This window comes from Manis pentadactyla, chromosome 4 (genome assembly GCF_030020395.1).
Source record: "Manis pentadactyla isolate mManPen7 chromosome 4, mManPen7.hap1, whole genome shotgun sequence".
In the NCBI taxonomy this organism is placed as follows: Eukaryota; Metazoa; Chordata; class Mammalia; order Pholidota; family Manidae; genus Manis; species Manis pentadactyla.
The window spans coordinates 134,957,427-134,976,776 of NC_080022.1; the positions used below are offsets into that span (position 1 = coordinate 134,957,427).

Below are 19,350 nucleotides of genomic sequence, written 5' to 3' on the forward strand. Positions count from 1 at the left end.
TCTCGGCAATTACTGCCCCAGAGCTCCGCAACAGGGGCCAGGTGGAAGCCAGCGCATAGAAGACAGGAGCAGTGAGCCTGAACTGAGTTACCCTTTCTCCAGCATGACGCTACAAGCACATTCTACGTGGAAGGGCGTCTCTCCAACCAACCCATTTCTGGTTCACACCTGTTCTCATGTCGTAAGGTATCTAGGGCAAGAAATACCATTCCAGATAGAGAAAAACTACTCTACTGGAGGTAATTACAAGTTTCAAGAAAAAATAATTAGGTACTATTTCTAACATTAATGAAGACTAGCCCTAAATTTTCCCTGTATTGTTTGGAGGAAATGGCAACTTTAATGTAAAATATCTATTTATCCCATTTGCCATTACAGTATTAAAATGGGCACTCAAGGTTGTCTGAAACTTCTAAACCTGAAAAAAATTAATTTTATAATTGCTCTCCTGAGGAACTCCAATGGTTAGAATAAAGTTCTGATTTATATCTTTATATTTTAGACTGTATTCCTTAATAAAATATGTATACTTCAAAGAAGAATTCTGTTAAGGGACAGAGGAAAAACCAGAACACTCCCCTCCACAAAGTGGACAGTAAGAAGCTCTTTAGAGTGGATAGTACCAAATCAGGTCCCCTACAAATATGCCATTGTTACTGAAGAGAGCAGAAAATACAAACTCTTTTAAGAAACTGAAAATTTCTAGCATTGTATCTGTATTGTTTTCACAGAATGAGAATGAACAGTCTCTATGGCTCAAAGTAGAGACAGTGGCAAGGGACCAGGGTGCCACAGCTGCTGTCCCAATAACAGCTACCTTAGAAAATCCGGGCAGCATCCCTGGACCACAAGTACTAGAGAGTTGCTACTAGTTAAGGCACACCCATACAAGAGTATAAACATGCCATGTTTTTTTCAATTGAGGAAAAACACTATGTACTGACATGTAAAGATATTGGCAATACAGGTCATGATAAGCATGTTGCAGAGCAATATTTAAAGTATAATTCCATTAATCTTTACAAGTATATAGAAGCTGCATAAAAATATTTCAAATGCTTAGAAATAGCTATAAGGATGCAAAAACAGTGTGAAAACAGAAAACACTTACTCTTAATATATTTTATATACTTCTGTACCAACTGAAACTTTTTTGCATTAAGCATGTACCACTGCTTCAATCTATGACAATTTTTTTTTAATTCTCAATTCCCCTAAAAATATCTTCACATCATACAAAACTTGTGTCTCCTAAACAGAATTTGATCCAGGGTTTTATATTTTTTCTAAAATCTTCAGCCAGGTTTATTGCAAAGTTTGCATATACATGATCACCATGTCCTTTTCTACTCTTAACAAATATTTGCCAAGGAAGTCTACTAGCCTGAGAGCACCCTGAGAACAAGGGCCATATCATAGTCATCTTCAACCCCCAAAGCCCAGCACTGCAGCCTCTCAAGAGTCTGCTTCCCAGGACAGAAGCTTCAGAGCCAGGTTTCTCAGGGCAACAGACTCTGTGGGGACTAGAATTCAACAACAGATTTCAAGTCCCCTAAGATCTGAAAGATACCACTTTCGGTAAGTTTATCAAACTGAATTTACCTTCGCAAAATTCAATAAGCTCACTTAATAACATGCAACTTTAGTACTCAAAAAATTACTGTTTAAAATTTCTAAGACTTACCCTTTATCAAAGAAAGACGTATGCCCCGATCGAGAGAACTTTGTGCCATTGCCATTCATCACCCCACAGTTAACATTCCCTGAAATATAGGATTTTCGTGATGCTTGGTCCTTTGCAAAATTTCTGCAAGCTGCTAATTTCAATTCTAAAGCCTACAAAAAGAAAAAAGGAATGATTTGGTTGTCAAAACAGTAGCTGTACATATGAATTTGCATTTCAAACTATTTCTATTTCAAGACTCAAACTTTTTCCTCTTTCAGTTGATACTGGTAGCTATTTAAGCCATAATCAATCACCTTTCTAACAGAATGTTTATGCTGATCACCTAATGAACTCAGAATACTTTATTCCTTTCAGTATTACTGAGGGATACAAATGGAATCTCCACCAAGAAACTATGAAAAATGTGGCACAAGTAGACAGAGACAGATCCCAGGTCTCTTGACCACATCCATGTTTCTTTCTGGCTTGTAGATTATTTGGTTAGTGAGCTAGTGCGGCAGGCGGGTTGGAGGGGGGGTTGGCAGTAAGCACTATAAAGAATGCAAGACCATCACTTGAGAATTTTTGTTCTATTTTGGTTTTGGTTTTTAGAGCAGGTGAAGGTTCACAGCAAAATTGAGGGGAAGGTATAGAGATCTCCCCCTGTGCCTCCCCCACTACAACATCCCCAACCAGAGTGGGACATGTTACAACTGATGAACCCCACCTGAGGAATTTTTAATGTAGCCATTTCTTTTTCTAGGGCTCCAGTTTAGTCGGCTCTACTGCATCAGAATGGAGAAGTGCATTTACAACACCTCACATGAGGTTAGAAGCTATTCTACTTCTGAGAACAGACTATAAAATATCTAACTGATACCTTCTGTCCATAATTAAATAATTCACCTGAAAATGACACTGGACTTTTAGCATCTACCTCTAATCAGGTGCCCTTCTTAGTACCTGTCACAACACCTGGCCACTGCCAGGCTCTACAGATAACATGAAAAGGTAACATGAAAAGAACAGAGTTTCCCATCTATTTCCATCACACACAGATAACACAAACTCCACCTTTCCCAGAAACACTTAAAACAAATCAAACCTCTCGCACTTCCAAAAAAAGGGAAAATATAATCTACGGTGGGGGAGACAAAAAATAGTCCATTCTTATTATCCATTACACTAAGAGATTGGGAATGTACAGATAAATCCACAGATAACATATATTTCACTTTGAGAATCCTTCTCCCACAATTTTATTAAGAGCTGTTAAGAAACAGTAGCAAAAACAAACTGAAACTTCCTTCTCTTCTCCTTTCCTTGAACGAAGTCCAATGATCTAGTAAAGTAACAACAGAAAGGAGGGAATGAGGGACTGGGTAATAATCTTGTAGGATAAGCTCTGAATAAGCATTATTTCAGCAATTTGTTAAATATCCACATACACAGTAAAACTTGACAGCCACTAATCTCCACTACTAAAGACACTCATTCATATATCTGCTGAGCATTTATCATACAGTAGGTCATGGGCTGTGTCTCAGAATCAGTGAGACATCCACGTACAAGGACTGTGTCTGGCACTCAGGGGAAAAGAGCAGTCTAGAGATCAAGGTTTAGAAGATATCCACACCAGGCAGTAGACAAAACCATAGTTGTAATAATACAGAAAATCAAGAACAGAACTCTGAGTAAAATCTACACTGACAGGATGGGCAGATTAAGACTCAACAAGATGGCAAAGACAAATGGGCAAGAAGGCAGGAAGCAGACCTGAGACAGCATCAGAGAAGCAGAAGAAAGAAGGAATTTCCAAAAAAAAGCTGGTTTTGAATATTTCAAGTAAAATTGGGGCAGAACAGCATCCACTGGATTTGACTGCACTGAGATCATCAGTGAGCAATTTTAGTGCAGTGAGTGGGCACAGGGCCCAGACAGGGTGTCTCAGGAGTTGTATGCAGTCAAAAATGCTAACAATAAATGGAGGCATGCTTTCAAAGAGCTTGGCTGTGAAGGGACCGAGAGAAATAGGAGGACAGCTAAAGAGAGATGTAAGGTAGAAGGGAAGAATAGCTGTTTTTATTTTTGTTTACAGTTTAAAAATTGTGTAGTATGTAATACATACTACATATAAAGCATATATGTGCGTAACACATAATGTGTAAAACATAAATGTTACATATAAACATTAGAATAGAGCACAAGGCTGAAGATATTAGAGACATGAAGATGAGGAAGCTAGAAGGAATGGGCTCCAATGCAGAGGGACAAAATTAGCCACGGACAGGAATATGATACTTTTACCACTGAGCTTAAAAGGAAGAATGGCTACAAATAGAGGTAATAATAGGAGAGTAATAAAAGAAGGTAAGAGAGGGAAGCAAAGTTAAATCAGTTGGCCTTGATGTCTCCATGGAAAAGTATGCAAGAGTGGGGATAGGGCTCCCCATGCAAGTCAGAGCGTAAAGGCAGTGCAAAGAAGCAGGCAACAAAATCTTCATGAAAGCATTCAGGGGCTGGCAGGTAACCGCAGACCAAGAGTTCTGATGACATCTCAGAAGACAGACTGTCAGGTGAATGGATAAACCATGCAAAGACTCCCAAGTTCAGCTTTCATGTACCATTTCTAAGTGAGTTAAGGTACCAAAGCAAAACAAACAAGGAACAAAGAAAGATGACAACACAAAGTCCAGAAATACACAGAACTAACCTAAGAATATAATGAAGAAAAGTCCAAGGGTGACAGCAGTGCAGGCCTCCTAAAGCATATCAGAGCATTCAGCAACAAGTGTGAATAGGAAGCTGAAGATATGAGATATAGCAACCACTATATCTCTAACCACTTTCTAACCACAAGGAAAAAAAGGCAATTAAGAACTCTAGGCATACAAGTCAGCTATGATACAAACATGAAAAAAAAAAATGATTTTGAATTAAATGATAAAGAACAAAATGCTTGAAACATCTGTTGAGCAGCACAAATAAAATGATTCAAGAGCCCAGCTCCCCCTCTATGATTATACAGTAAATAATATATACATGGGCATAATACTGCAGATGCTGTCAACTAATTTTCAATTTTCAGAACCACCCAATGTAGAGTTTAAGAAGGAACAGAGAGGCACATACAATAGGGAGCTGAGATATATCTAATAAATTCAGAAACATTAGACATGTCATTTAAAGTTATAAAAATAACCAAAAGAACAAAAAGTAAATAAACTAGGGGGATGTGAGTTAAACTCATCTTTTTGCTTAAAGTTAATAAGTACCAAAAAATAAGCATACTACTTTGACTATACAGGTACATACCACAATTCTTAAAACAAATAGGATTTTAAAATGGTTGTTAGGAGTGAGGAATGACTCTGTCCTCTATGAAGCGATTTGTGCACATTACTTTTTCTGCTAACTGTAAAACGCAGATTTAGAGTTAATCCAATGGTCAGAAAATAAGTTGACAAGCCAGAAGAGGTAAACATAGGACCATGTATCTTGGCCTCCAATTTCTTCTTCATATAAGGTATAATGCAATTTCTGCTTTTTTCAGAAAGTGTCTCACACACAAAAAAAGTAAATAAATAAGAGGAGCGGTAGATAGTGGGAAGTTTCCGGGGCAGATTATTGAAAAGAGAGAGAAAAGTCACTGAGAGAAATAGGAAAAGGAACTAATGCAAGAAATGTTCACTTTGTAGTGGCATAAATCCACGATTACTGCATCCAGTGATCTGGATGTAGGGAAGGAGAAGTCCAATTGCTTAAATGATACAGAATGCAGGTCTCCTTCATGGTTAAAGAGACCATGGTCAACAGTAACAGAGTAAGCGATCTGTGGGCTAATGGATGAGTAGGAAGAAAGTGAAAGCAAGAGATGGCTAAAAAAAAAAAGTACTAACTCTGGAGAAGGTTAAAGAGTAGGTATTATACAAAGTAAAAACTGAATAAGCAGAAAAACAAGTTAAATATTTCAAAAGCCCAACTGTTCTGGAATACAAGGTCAGAGCCAAGGAGATAGCACAGATGTTGAGGTGGCCAAAGAAACTGGGCATGACTAAGAGTAGGAAGTCTTGTCATGTGCCAATGCTAAAGTCCTATAAAGAAAAAGCTCAGGGGATGGTGGGGGAATGGTAGCAGCAAAGAACAGAATTAGTGATATAAAACACACAGCAAGCCTTAGAGAGGAAGTATTTGAGAAAAAGGTGGAGGAGTCATGAGGCAGAAACAGCCAGGCGAATAGGAAGAATGCCCAGTGAGAACTGGGAGCTCAGCATGCAAGGCCTCCTGCAGAGGCACTGACAAGCCCAGGGCCTGGTGGTGTTTATCTGGACCAGTCTCTGCTGGTCACTGGGTATTTTTGCTTCTTAGCTTAATTACAGCCTTTACTATAGGAAAGTATCCTTTTTCCTTCCCTCACTCCAAATGAATAAATAATTCAACACCTTGGCAATTGAAACACCTAGTGATAAATGATTGAATGCTTACCCCTACTTTCCGTAAGAGATCCCCCACAATGTTTAGTGCTGATATCCTAGCAGAAGGAGTTAGTGGACTGGTACCAAAACCGTTCGGTATAGCTGGAGAAAAATAAAAAGCAAGTGATCACATTTGCAGTTCCCTTTACAGCTGTATTTTGTTATTGCTATTAAAAGCAATACACACTCAGTGAAAAATTAATATAGTATTCCAAACTATGAATAAAGGATAAAGTAGAAGATACCATAGATATATTGAGCCATTCTCCAAATGATATTTAGATTATACCCAATTTTTGACCATTACAAATAATGCTACAAGGACATATATCCTTAAAATATCTAGACATGCATTCCTGGAGAAGAGATTCCAAAAAAGAAAACTGCTGAGTCAGAGGATATGCCAAATTTTTTCATCATAATATACACTGCCAAATGTTCTGCAAAACTGCTGTGCAGATACCATAAATCTGTACAGTGGTACCCTCAATATTAGGCATTATCTCTCTGGGGGGGGGGCCCAATTTGATAATGACTTTGTTTTAATTTGTTCCCTTAGTAAGCAGTCATTTGGATTTCTTCTGAAAATCGTGTTTATCCTCTGCACTTTTTTCTACTGAGTTACCTTTCCTTTAATTACTTTGCAAAGGTACTGATACACAAAGAACTCTCCCTTTCTCTTACACATGTTGTATTTCTCAGTGTGACATTTATCTCTTAAACTTTGTGTTTTGATGGGGGAAGCCTGTGTTTCCTCACCTCAATATTATAATGCTCCCCATATTTTCTCCTAATCTTTCCCTAAAATTTTCTTTATTTAGATCATTTAATTCATTAAACATCTAAATTTTTTTCCTCCAAATAGACAGCCGATTGTCCTAATATCATTTAGTGAAGATATATCTTACCTGAAATGAGATAATATCATATACTGGATTCCCTCAATATTTCAATTCCATTAAATTATAAGTCTACTCCACCAGGAATATGATGCTTTAGCTATATTTTGGTATCTTAAAGGACAAAGCCTATTCTTGTTATTAAACTATTTTAAATTTTCTTGGCTATTTCTTGCACATTTATTCTTTCAGAGTAATTTTAGGAGTTTTAATATAAATTTAAATTATTGATTGATTTAGGGAGAATGGGTACTGCAACAAAATTAAGTCTTCCTACTCAGAACCATAGCATTTAGCCTGATAGCCATGTACCTCTTTGTTCATGTCCCTCAGGAAAGGTTTTCAGTTGTGCAAATTTCTTCACTTTATCTTTGAGATAATATGGCATACTGTTTAAGAGCTCTTGGGCTAAACTGCTAGATACAAATCCATCCCTGCCATTTAGTCACTGTGTGATCTTGAGTAAGTTGCCCATATGTAAAAGAGGGCTAATAATAGTATTTATAAGTTTTTATGAAGTTTAATTCATAAAAACTTGCAGTGTACTGGATAACTGCAGTTTCATGATGACAAGGTCAGCACAGACCTAGTGAGAGTAGCAGGTTAGAGAAATGGGGGGCACGACTAAAGAGCTGATCTCTGAAATGGCCTGTCCTTAATTGTGCTAAAGACACAATTAATATACTTTTATTACATAAAGTTTTTTAAGTTACTATGCTTTTTAAATGACTAGCACATACTAAACTAAGTACTCAATAAATATTAGCTATGGTTTTTCATATTTTCTGTAGAGTGCTTTTGTTGCGGCTGCCTCTGCTATTGTTTATTGTTCCTGTCCTCTAGAATATACACTCACTGAAGGTAGGGACTTTGTCTTATTAATCACTATAATCCCATTACCTAGAATATTATATGGCATATAAAAGGTACTCAGTGTGATATAAATAAATTGCTATAATTTTCTTGGCAGGGATTTCTGGATCTCATTTTTCCCTATCCTTCTCAAATTTTGTACTTAGGTATTATTAAATGCATGCTTCATGTTGCATTACCTTAAATGCTTTTTGGAAACAGGCACTGTACCAATAATACCCAATTAAAGATAGACCCATTTCAGAGATGAGCTCTTCAAATGTGCCACCAAATCTTCTAACTGCTACTCTCACTAGGTCTGTGCTGACTTTCTCGTCATGAAACTGCAATTATCCAGTACACTGCATCTCAGTCCCAGTGTAATAATGTGTCTATCTGGACAAACATTACTGCCTTAGGGTTGACATATCTTAATTCTAGGCCAGAGCAAACTCTATGTCCTATTGCCCTCCACACCCATCCCAGCCAAGTCCCTAATGACAACTCCAACAAGCTATAAAAGAATGTGCACCTCTATTTACAATAGTCAAGATATGGAAGCAACCTAAGTGTCCTGTCCATAGGTAGATGAATGGATAAAGAAGAGGTGGTACAAATACACAATGGAATACTATTCAGCCATGAAAGGAAAACAAATCCTACTGTTTGCAACAACATGGATGGAGCTAGAGGGTATTATGCTCAGTGAAATAAACCAGGCAGAGAAAGAAAGACAAGTACCAAATGATTTCACTCATTTGTGGAGTATAACAACAAAGCAAAACTGAAGGAACAAAACTGCAGCAGACTCACAGACTCTAAGAAGGAACTAGTGGCTACCAAAGGGGATGGGTGGGGGAGGGTGTGTGGGGAGGGAGGGAGAAGGGGCTTGAGGGGTATTATGATTAGTATACATGGTGTGGAGGGGGTCACAGGGAAGACAGTGTAGCACAGAGAAGACAAGCAGTGACTCTGTGGCATCTTACTACACTGATGGACAGTGACTTCAATTGGGTATAGGGGGAACTTGATATGTGTGAATGTAGTAACCACAATGTTTTTCATGTGAAACCTTCGTAAGAGTGTATATCAATGATACCTTAATAAAAATAAATAGATTAGATAGATAGATAGATAGATAGATAGATAGATAGATAGATAGATAGATAGATAGATAGATAGATAGATATAGATAGATAGATAGATAGATAGATAGATAGATAGATAGATAGATAGATAGATCGATAGATAATGTGCGCCTCCTCTGGGGGTCCCTTTGATGGAGTCTCTTGACTATTCTGATTAGTACTCAACTGAAGAGTTTTCAGAACTTTTCTGCATAATGCTAATTAGTAACAAAACCAAAACTTTGTTAATTCTCAAATGTTAGTAATTCTGAGGCCTTCAAATACACAAGCAGCCACTCTGAAATATGGACAGAGTGAACTTCTGATGACTGTTATAATCTATATCCTGCCTGCTCTGTCCTCAGTAGGAAACTCAGCATATACAGTACAATTAATAACACCTTATGACTATGTAACATTTTTACATTCCTTATCTAATTTTACCTTACAACATGGTGAACATAGAATGAGTCATCTATTCAAGGGCTACTGAGCACTTGAAATGTGGCAAATGCAACTGAAAGACTGAATCTTAAACTTTAATTCTCTTAAATTGATAAACATTTAAATAGTGATGGTTAGTAATTACCACACTGGGCAACACAGATACAGAGTGCTTACTGCACTAATTGCCCAGACAGAAAAACCTTCTCATACCAAAGATAAAGTCTATTTTTTAAAGGGGCAGGAATAAAGATAGCTTCAATAAGGGGAGAAAAAGTATGGAGAAGTGGGAGTAGCTGAAATATGTTATGCAAGTGGCAAAAACTAAATAAATCTGAATTGAGAACGTCAGGGTTCCAAGCTCAGGTTCTATCTAGTAGCTACTAAATGGTTTTTTTCTGTTTATCTAGGTTAAAAAAAAAAAGCACATTGGCTGATGGCAGAAGGAACACTCTCTTTCCACGTACTACTCAGCAGTTACTCTGAATGTCACCTTTGAAAATGGCAGCTGAGGCATGTACCAGAATGGACATGTCCATCAAAGCCAATCTTACAAGAGTATGAACAGTAACTCGATAAGTCTCTGCACATTCTGTGTATACAGACTGCTAGTCTTCCATGATATATTAAGTGGCAAAAGCAGGAAGTAAAACTTTGTTTAAATGATCCCAAAACTCATATGTAATAAGGAGATGTGCACACAATAGAAAGAAATTCAAATTGTTAACAGCAGTTTAAATAGTTAAGGCTGCAGACGGGTTTTTATTCTTTTTTAAGTTTTTCTACATGAACATGTATTATTGCTATAATAAAAAAATTAACTTTTCTTAAAAACCTTTAACTTTTTAAAATCTACATTTATTAAGCTGCTCTTAATTTCAATGTGCCATCATCTCGTTGTTGCCTATGAATGAGTGGCCTAGAAAACCAATCCCTTCTTCCGCTTCACATAATGCTAGATTTAATCAACTTTTAAACGAAATTATTGCTTAAACTTTAGCAACCCCTGCTTCATCAGCAAGTCCTCTTAAGTTGATAATCTACCACAGATTCAAAAAGAAAAGACAGTACAAACCTTTTGGTGAAGGAAAACTATTTTCCATTCCTTTGCCAACAGGAGTGGCTGGCAAAGAAAGTGATGCTTGGACAGCAGAATCCATCTTTTCACAGTCTAGAGTTGGAGAACTAGGAGCTGACTTCCTGGTTACTTCCTGTTGTCTTTCCCGAACTGCTAGTTCTTGTCTTAAGTCTGTAAAATGTTGCAAAGGTAGCAACACTCGTTAGAGGAAGCAAATACATCAAAGTCACAATGAAATACCATTAAGACACCCTTCCTAAATTACTATTTCTCCAAAATGAATTTCTTATTTATTTCTAGGGGAATAAAAATGACAACCCTATTGTCTAATGATCTTTTAGAATTTAAAAATGCTATAACCTAAGAGAACAGTTATTTATGCCCATATGCAAAAAGAAATAGGGCAGAGTCCAAAGTAGAACTCAGTGAAAGTATGTATATGAAACAAAAATAAATACTATCAACTCATTTGCTTTTATTTTGAAATGATGTAGTTTGGGGATTACTGCAACATCAACAAAGTACATTTTATAATTTTAAATAGGTTGATATTTTTTATACATTTTTAATTAACCCATTTTTGTCAAAATGAAATATTTTATTTCAGAAAGTATTCAGAATAGTTGCGAATTTTCTGCTTTCAAATACTAAAATTTTTAACCCAACGTTAATGTTTTCTTTTCTAAAATTAATAAAACTGACATATAGGAAACCTGCTTATGTTAAAGAAAGAAAGTTACCCCACTTCTGGATATATATACAAATGGATAAATGGATAAGCAAAACATGATATATACATACAGTGGAATGTTACTCAGACGTAGAAAGAAGGAGATTCTGATACATACTACAACATGGATGAACCTCAAGGACACTACACTAAGTGAAATAAGCCAGTTACAAAAGGACACACACTATGATTCCACTTAAATGAGGAGCATAGGATAGTCAAATTGATAAAAGGCAGAAAGTAGAATGGACGTCGCCATGGGCTGGGAGGAGAGAGAATGAGGAGTTATACTTTTATACACACATTATGCATATGAGTATATACTTTCCTTTAAAATTCTCCTTCCTTTCCTCATTTTTTAATAAATATTCCTCAGTTTTCTGACCTATAAAATGGGGATAATACCTACTCTCCTAGAGTTGATGATGTATTAAGTATTTTAACAGATTAAAAGCACTTACTTAGTATAGTGTCTAACAAAATTATATAAATGTACATAGCTTTAAAAAGTTGGCCTTTTTAAAGCTATAAAGCTAGCTTAGAACTCTGGCTTAGGGACAGTAAGGTAATGGATACTCTTTAAGTTATAATTTTTACCTCTTGCTTCATCCTTTAACCTCTGCACAGAGACCAACAAAGATTCCTTTTCATCAAGTTCACTTTCTAAAAATGCATTTCGTTCAATGGCCTGATTTAGCCTTTGTTCAAAGTCTTCCAGTGAAACTATTGTTGCCCTAAAAAAAAATAGAGTCCATGAATTAAATAACGTGCAAATAGCTAATACAAAAAGAAACTGTCAGTTTGTCTCATGACATTTCCTGACCTGGAAAGCCTGTTCCATGAAAGAGAAAGATCTCATCCCCTTCTGACCTCCAGTGGCATTTAGTATTACCTACTATCATTTGATATGGCGCCATTCAATATGGTCCCATCTCTTAAATTTCCACCTAAATTCTTTTAAATTCCTTTAACGAAGGCCACTTCTTACACAATCTATATCTCCCCACTGGATTTTAAACACAATACAATCAAGTTTACACATTTTCAGGAAGAAAACTTTTCAATGGTTGTAGAGTATGTAAGGAATAACTAAGAATTTGTTAAAAACACAAAGTCCCAGGTCCCACTCCATTTATTTCCTATCAAATCTTCATCCTTCATTTCTCACCTTACTCAGTTCTTCAACAAATATTAACATGCACCTACTATGTGCCCCCTGCTACAAAAATAAAATTCCCTAACCTCGTTAGAACTCTTAATGCCATGTTCAATTATATTAAGTCCTGTCAACTATCAAAATGTCATTCAAATTCCATTTGCTTTCCTCCAACCTCTGCCCCTGGCTTAATTCTTTATCCATCACCTAAAATATTTCTAAATGGTCTTTATATCTCCTCCTCTGTACTTCTAATTATTCAGTATTAACTTCTCAAATCAAAATCTGGCATTACTCCTTTGTTTAAAAAATTCTGAAGAGCCCCCACTGCCTATAGAATGACTTTCAAACACAGCAAACAAGGTTCTTCACAATCTGGCCTCAAATACCTTCCAGTGTCATCTTATTCAGTCATATTGTCTCTATACACATCAATCAGAGTAAAATATTATTATTATATCTCTCTTCACACAGTTAACTTCTAGCCCTCCTTGCAGACTCCACTTTAATATCTGTAAGGGCTTCCCCAACTCTCCCAGGACACTTTAGCTGCTCCCTTCTCTACAGCCTGGCATACACTCTTTTCCTAGAATAGTAATCATATGAGATGTCCACATCTGTCACACCCAAGGGCGGTAGTTAGCTTATCTTTGTATCCTGAACTCTTAATATCACATCAGACATTTAAGAGTCACTCAAATATTAAGAAAAGGAACACCAGACAATAATTGTAAAGTAATACAAATGAAGTTTGGAATGGTTAAGAAACAACAAATTGTAGATAGATGAAAGCAACAGTAACAGGAAGACACTCTAGGTTGTTCAGCAAAATCATAATGAAAGCAATATTTTGAGCAATTTCATTAGTATTAGAACAGAATGAAAAGAAGAAAAATGTAAAAACAGATCAGCTAGAGAGTAACGGCAGAATTCAGGTATAAAATGTGAGCACCTACAAAAAGTGTGGTAGTATTGAGAACACAGAGGGAAAGGTTGAGGAATGAATGAGATGTATTTTAAAGAAAAACCAATAGGGCCAACAATGATACATGAAAGAAAAAGGGAAAATGGAAAGAGAGGCTTGGAAGGGCATATCTGGGGAGATAAGGATTTTTGGTTAGCTTCAATGCTGAGTTACATGTGACATGAAATACCAAAAGGTAATGTTTCGAGACTAAGATCTTAGTGATAGGTTGAGCCTAAAGACACAGAGTTTTACTGACTGCCAACTTTGGTTATTCTAAGGAAATACACACCACTCATTTACCTTTTTGCTCGCTCCAGGTCATCATTGGCTTGCTCCAGCTCTCTCACATACTTATGCAACTGCTCCTTAATGGCCCGAGTCTGACTTAAATCATCTTCTAATACTGAGACCTGCTTGTAGCTCTGTGCATACTGATGTTCTAGCTTCTCCTGAAGGCATGTGTATAGGAAGGAAAATGAGTGTCATTAATAAATAATTTTCCTTAATGAAGGATATAACCCAAATGAAGGGGGTAATCCAAGAAATTCACCCACAATCTGAGCCAATATTACCCTTCTCCTTCTTAAAATATTCTAAAATAATGACACATTTGTTCAACGTGCCTTAACTCATATAAAATTTGGAGTCAACCATTCTCCTCTCAGAAATAAATCTAATAATGATCTCTCTGAAAGAAGTAAAATAATGAAACTTTTCCTCAAAAACCCCAAACTTAATGGGGGAACCTCTGGGTTCTCAGGCTAAATGCAGCCCAGGGTAGGCACAAAGAAGTAGGCTGCCACTCAAGGTTCAAATTCCCTACCCCTTACCTGCTCATCCATACCTTCCCAAAAAAACATGCACTCCCCAGGAACAGAAATACCCTAAGCATTTGACTAAGCCACAAAAGGGGTTAATCCTTTTACTCCTGAAAATTCCTTGTAAGAAGAGAATTTTTTTAACCCAAACTAAACTTCAAAAGTAAAGGATGAACAATAATGAAATAAGTGTGAATTTCATACAAATATAATTTTAAAGTACCACTATCAAAAATATTCAGGCAGGTTTTGAAAATTGTAGAACTACAAACTATAATACATTTTTGTAGGAACATTATAGATTTAAAAAAAACTAACAGCTACAGAGGTTCTAAGTGAACTCCTAACCTCTAAACCGCCTTTCCCTTAGTTTCACAAAAAAAAAGTTTATTTCAAATATTCACTTTAAGCCTCCTTTTACCTAATCATTTGTTGTTGCCTATTCCTCTTGAGATCTATCTGAAAAAATATTTCTCATTTTAATAAACCCAGCACATGACACCCGCTTCTACTACCACAATTACCTTTAATGACTCCACTTCATATTTCAGTCTTTGGTTATCAGCTTGCAAGTCTCTATTTCTTTGTTCAGCCTGTACTAACTGTGCCTCCAACTCTGCTTCTAATTCTCTGCTTCCTTCCTGGAATTCAACTAGCTCATCCCGAGCTTCCTGGAAGCTAATCAGAAACAAAATGGGGAAGTGAGTTATGCTGGGAATCATTAAGGATCATCTTTAAGATGATTATGTATCAATTCAATAATTTTGCTTGAATGATAATGCTCTCGTAAGATATAGAACACAATAAAGACAATCTGTTTTGCATCTCTTACTCTATATTCAGGGTTCAGTGAAAATGGGTTATAAGGCCCAAAAGAGATATACTCACTCCTAGATCATTCTTATTTAACATATTACTAAAGAAGCACATATTACTATGCCACAAACTAGTCCACTACCATGATACAATAACCAGCTTCTTCGATAACAACGGAATAGCAATAAAAGGTTTGATAAGGCTTAGTAAACTCTGTTAACCTAAGTAGGAAAATGTATATATGTTTTAGAAAGATTCCATTTTAAAAAGAAATTTGTTTTGGTGTTTAAAAGGTTATCTAAAAGTTTTCCCAAATAAACTGAGGTTTCATAAATCCTCCACACCCCTGAAATTCTTCTCCCTCCCTCAAAGCTCTGCTGGCTGCAGACACTGATAACATTTGCCTGAAGAGAAATAAAGTCTGCTGTATGCAGCCCCAGACACCTTATCAGATCTCCCAAAGACTAAAATGATGAGACAGAATCAGTGCACACACAGGAGGCCAAAGATGGCCAAGTATAATAATAAGCATAAGAGGAGGTAAAATAGCAGAGTAAATCAAAAATAACACTAAGTTTTCTTACTCTTTTAACAATCTGAGTAATATAAAGATTTATGGCATTTTTATACTATTCAAATACAAGCAACTCTATGACTATTTCAAGAATCCCAAACCTAAATCTGACACTCTAAATTAAAAAAAAAAAAAATGCACATGATAGAGATGGTGTATTCCAAATACCCTCCCCTATTTTAGGATGCATTTCAACATTACCTTTGTTTATACTTGAAGGAAAGTTCCTTCCAATAAGCAGTTTCCTCTTTTAAACTAGAAAAATCTGGTGTGTCTTCACCATCCATGATCAAGAAAGTCTGTGAAAAATTAAAGACAAACATAAATTAAATAGACAACATGAGAATCTAAGTATAAAACCTGGCACAACACTAAATCTGCAGCATTCCAGAGGGAACTAAATAGAAAAGACTCTAAGAGTGGTTGATTATTATAACTCAGAAAACATAAATCACTTCACTTCCCCCCTCTCAGGAACCAACCATATTGTGAATGTGGTCATGACTGGGGAACAGATCAACAAAGCATGAAGCACTTTGTGCTGAAGCACTAGGCTCTGGGTGAATGAATGGCCTCACAGAATCATCCTGCACACAGGGCTCCAGCAGCTGGTTTACAGCCAACTGGTCTTCTGGAAACCAAGTGACTGAAACAAGCTTATTATCACAGCTGATACTATTGCATGCCTTTCTCTGCTGTACAACTGCTTCAAAACACCTGCATGAAACATTTTATGCCAACTGACCCTACTAGGAAATTAGACACCACATTCCCAATAATTTACTATTATTATATTTCTAAAATGTAGAAATTAAGTCCACTAATCCCCCAACTTCAATGTTCTTTTGTCTCAATTCTTCTCACAAAGTGTTCAGAGGTGGAAAAAGTATTTAGTTAACCTTGCATTTGAACTGACTACCTAAAACTCCTAACTGATTGTCAGGCTAGATGGAATACCAAAGACACTTGGCTTGCTCTAGATTCAGGCCTAGAGCATTTCAGTCTTACCTCCTACATCCCCCTCCACAAGCACCCCACTTTATATGCCAGCAATAGTGTTCAAAATCGTCTTAGCACACCATTCTGTTTCAAGCCTGGATGTTTCCTCTAATTGAAATGGCTCTCCCTTCCTTGTGTATTTGGAAAGCTCCTACATGTCCTTTAAAAGCTGTCATCTTTTCCAGAAAGGCTCTCCTGCCCTCACTCAGATATGTGCTAAAATCTCCCACACTCTTGGCTACCTCTATACCCTTTACATGCTTTCATGATATAGCACATAGCAATGCATTTGCTACAGTCTATGTCCTCTACCAGTCTGTATATTATTATTCTTTATATCGCAGTACAATGCCTGTACAATAGAAACTCAATAACATTTATTAAATTGAACCAAAATTGATTCAACCTAATCTATACTGGGCAGCAAGAACTAAAGACCAACTTTAAAAGTAAATTAACCAACTTGGGAGTTTATCTAGCACTATCCATTCATAAAGGTTTAGCAAAAGTCACACACAAAAACAAATACACCCCCTGTTCTGAGAGAAATCTTCCGCATACGTGGATGTTTTATTGCCCGTGTCTAGCGTGGATTAACACATAGGCTACAGGCACACACCTGATCATCTACATTTGCTCTCTTACAACACTAAACTATGTTTTCTACCTTTATCTTGTATCTACCTACCACTTCAACATTTTATTAAAAATAATAATAATAAAGAGAGAAATGTGGTATCCACATATAAATCAAGTATAAAAATCAAATGAATATTCATATTTGAACTGTTTATAGTTCATAATGCATGAGCAAAACCGAAAGCTTCTGTGATGACTGCCCCTGTAATGTTCACCATGTAACTTATTCACTATGTAAGAATTTGTACTCCATGTAAGAACTTGTTCGTTAAGCTTCAAAAGATTGGAGACTGACGAAAATTAGGCTTGGGGTGGATTAATGATTGTGCATTGAGCATTGACCCCCCTATACAGAATTTTATTGTTGTCAACAACCATTTGATCAATAAATATGAGAGATGCCCTCACAAAAAAATATATTTTATATATATACATATATATATATATATATATATATATATACGCACTTCCAATTGTAAAATAAATAAGTAACCGGGATGTAATGTATAGCATAAGGAATATAGTCAAAATATTGTAACAACTTGGTATGGTGATAGCTGGTACCTAGAATTATCATTTATATAAATGTTGAATCACTGTGTTGTACACCTGAAACTAATGTAATACTGTGTGTCAACTACCCTTCAATTAAAAAATAAATAAATAAATAAAAATAAAAATATCAAAAAAACAAATACAGAGCTCCAACTTCAGGGTGGGATACCAAAGAGGTACATGAGTGAAATTCCAGTTGAATAAAATTAAAATGTAACTTTATACACTTAGTTTAATTCCTTTTAGGTCTACTGCAATTTTTTCTCATTTGGTCAAGTCTTTGCTGACCACAACCATCTATTATTCCTTTTATTTAATGACATGTTAGTCAATCTTCCAACTGTCTTAAATTACCAATCAGCCTAAAAAAAGAACCTTTGAAAAGAGATGGACCCTTGACATACTTTTCATCCCTTCAGGGCAACAATAACACTTTGTTCAAAGGAAGCATATAATGCATACAAATATGTGTCAGACATTGTTAAGTACTAGATAAATATATAGTGCACCAAAAGCACACTCCTCTCATCATGATTACCCCTACATGATTACCCCTACTGGCACACTTTTCTATTATTCTAATCTTGCAGATACACTTATAGTATGACAGCACAATGTAAGCCTCACAGTTGGGAGTCCTATTGAGACAGTTTTCTAGGATTCCAATTCTGCCATTAAATTCCTTAAGCAATATGCTTTTAATCTCTTACAGTCTCAGATTTTTCAACTAATGAGAGTTTAGGTTAGGTGACCTGTGTTTCTTCAAGTACGTATAACAATTAATAAATAATACTAATTTTATGATCCTATCCCTTCACCCAATGCCCATTCCGTTTTCTCAGATGTAGGGATAATCTTATTTGTAAATGTAATTTAAATGTGTAGTAAGGTGTGAATGAGGATGAGGCTAATCTAGCATCAAGAAGTGTCTGTATTTCAAAACAATATCCAAAGCACTTAAAGGCATCATCATGTAGTATCAACAACTCTTTGAGGGGAGGGACATATTTCATATTAACAATCCAGATGAAGATATAATTACAAGACATGTGAGAAGCTCTAGGAATGAGGCAACAATCACTGTGTACCTTAAATGTTCTACAGAAAGTCTCCCAAAAATGCCCCCAAAATTGTTGATTACATTTGAAGTCTATGAAACCAGCTCTCAAGAAGCTCTTGGGCGTTAGTCCTCAAGTCTGGATGGATGCACCTGCCAGCTGAACACTGACAACCATGTACCAATGTGCAGCTCAAAAACATGCCACTTTTGATACACAAGCCAATAAATTATGGCTTTGCAAACTGTTACAAAGATTAGGACACAAGAAGCAAAGTTCTGTTGCCACTTACTCTATCTTAAACAAGAAACATTTGAAGAGAAATGAAATTATTCTCTCCAGCTAGTTCCGGGAGGGCAGGACTTCCTTCCTGTCTTACTTATAATTCCTTCTCCATCTCCAGAAACATGGAACACAGTACAAATTCAACAAAAACTTGAACTGACATATAAGCTTTCTTTAATAATTCCCTCTTCACTTTTTAAGTACTGCTTTCC

General features: G+C 36.2%; 1 protein-coding gene across 4 annotated transcripts in view; it reads right to left on the minus strand.

Moving 5' to 3' along the window:
* NDEL1 (nudE neurodevelopment protein 1 like 1) overlaps positions 1 to 19,350 on the minus strand; it is a 68,301-nt gene that overhangs the window by 27,833 nt on the left and 21,118 nt on the right. For all 4 annotated transcript variants that reach the window (XM_036896177.2, XM_036896179.2, XM_036896176.2 and 1 more), the window contains exons 2-8: positions 15,804 to 15,901; positions 14,737 to 14,890; positions 13,695 to 13,843; positions 11,869 to 12,005; positions 10,539 to 10,712; positions 6,152 to 6,243; positions 1,685 to 1,836 (exon numbers count right to left, since the gene is read on the minus strand). In XM_036896177.2, the coding sequence (XP_036752072.1) occupies positions 1,685 to 1,836; positions 6,152 to 6,243; positions 10,539 to 10,712; positions 11,869 to 12,005; positions 13,695 to 13,843; positions 14,737 to 14,890; positions 15,804 to 15,889 (944 nt within the window). In that variant the 5' untranslated portion in view covers positions 15,890 to 15,901. The remainder of the gene's footprint in view (positions 1 to 1,684; positions 1,837 to 6,151; positions 6,244 to 10,538; positions 10,713 to 11,868; positions 12,006 to 13,694; positions 13,844 to 14,736; positions 14,891 to 15,803; positions 15,902 to 19,350) is intronic.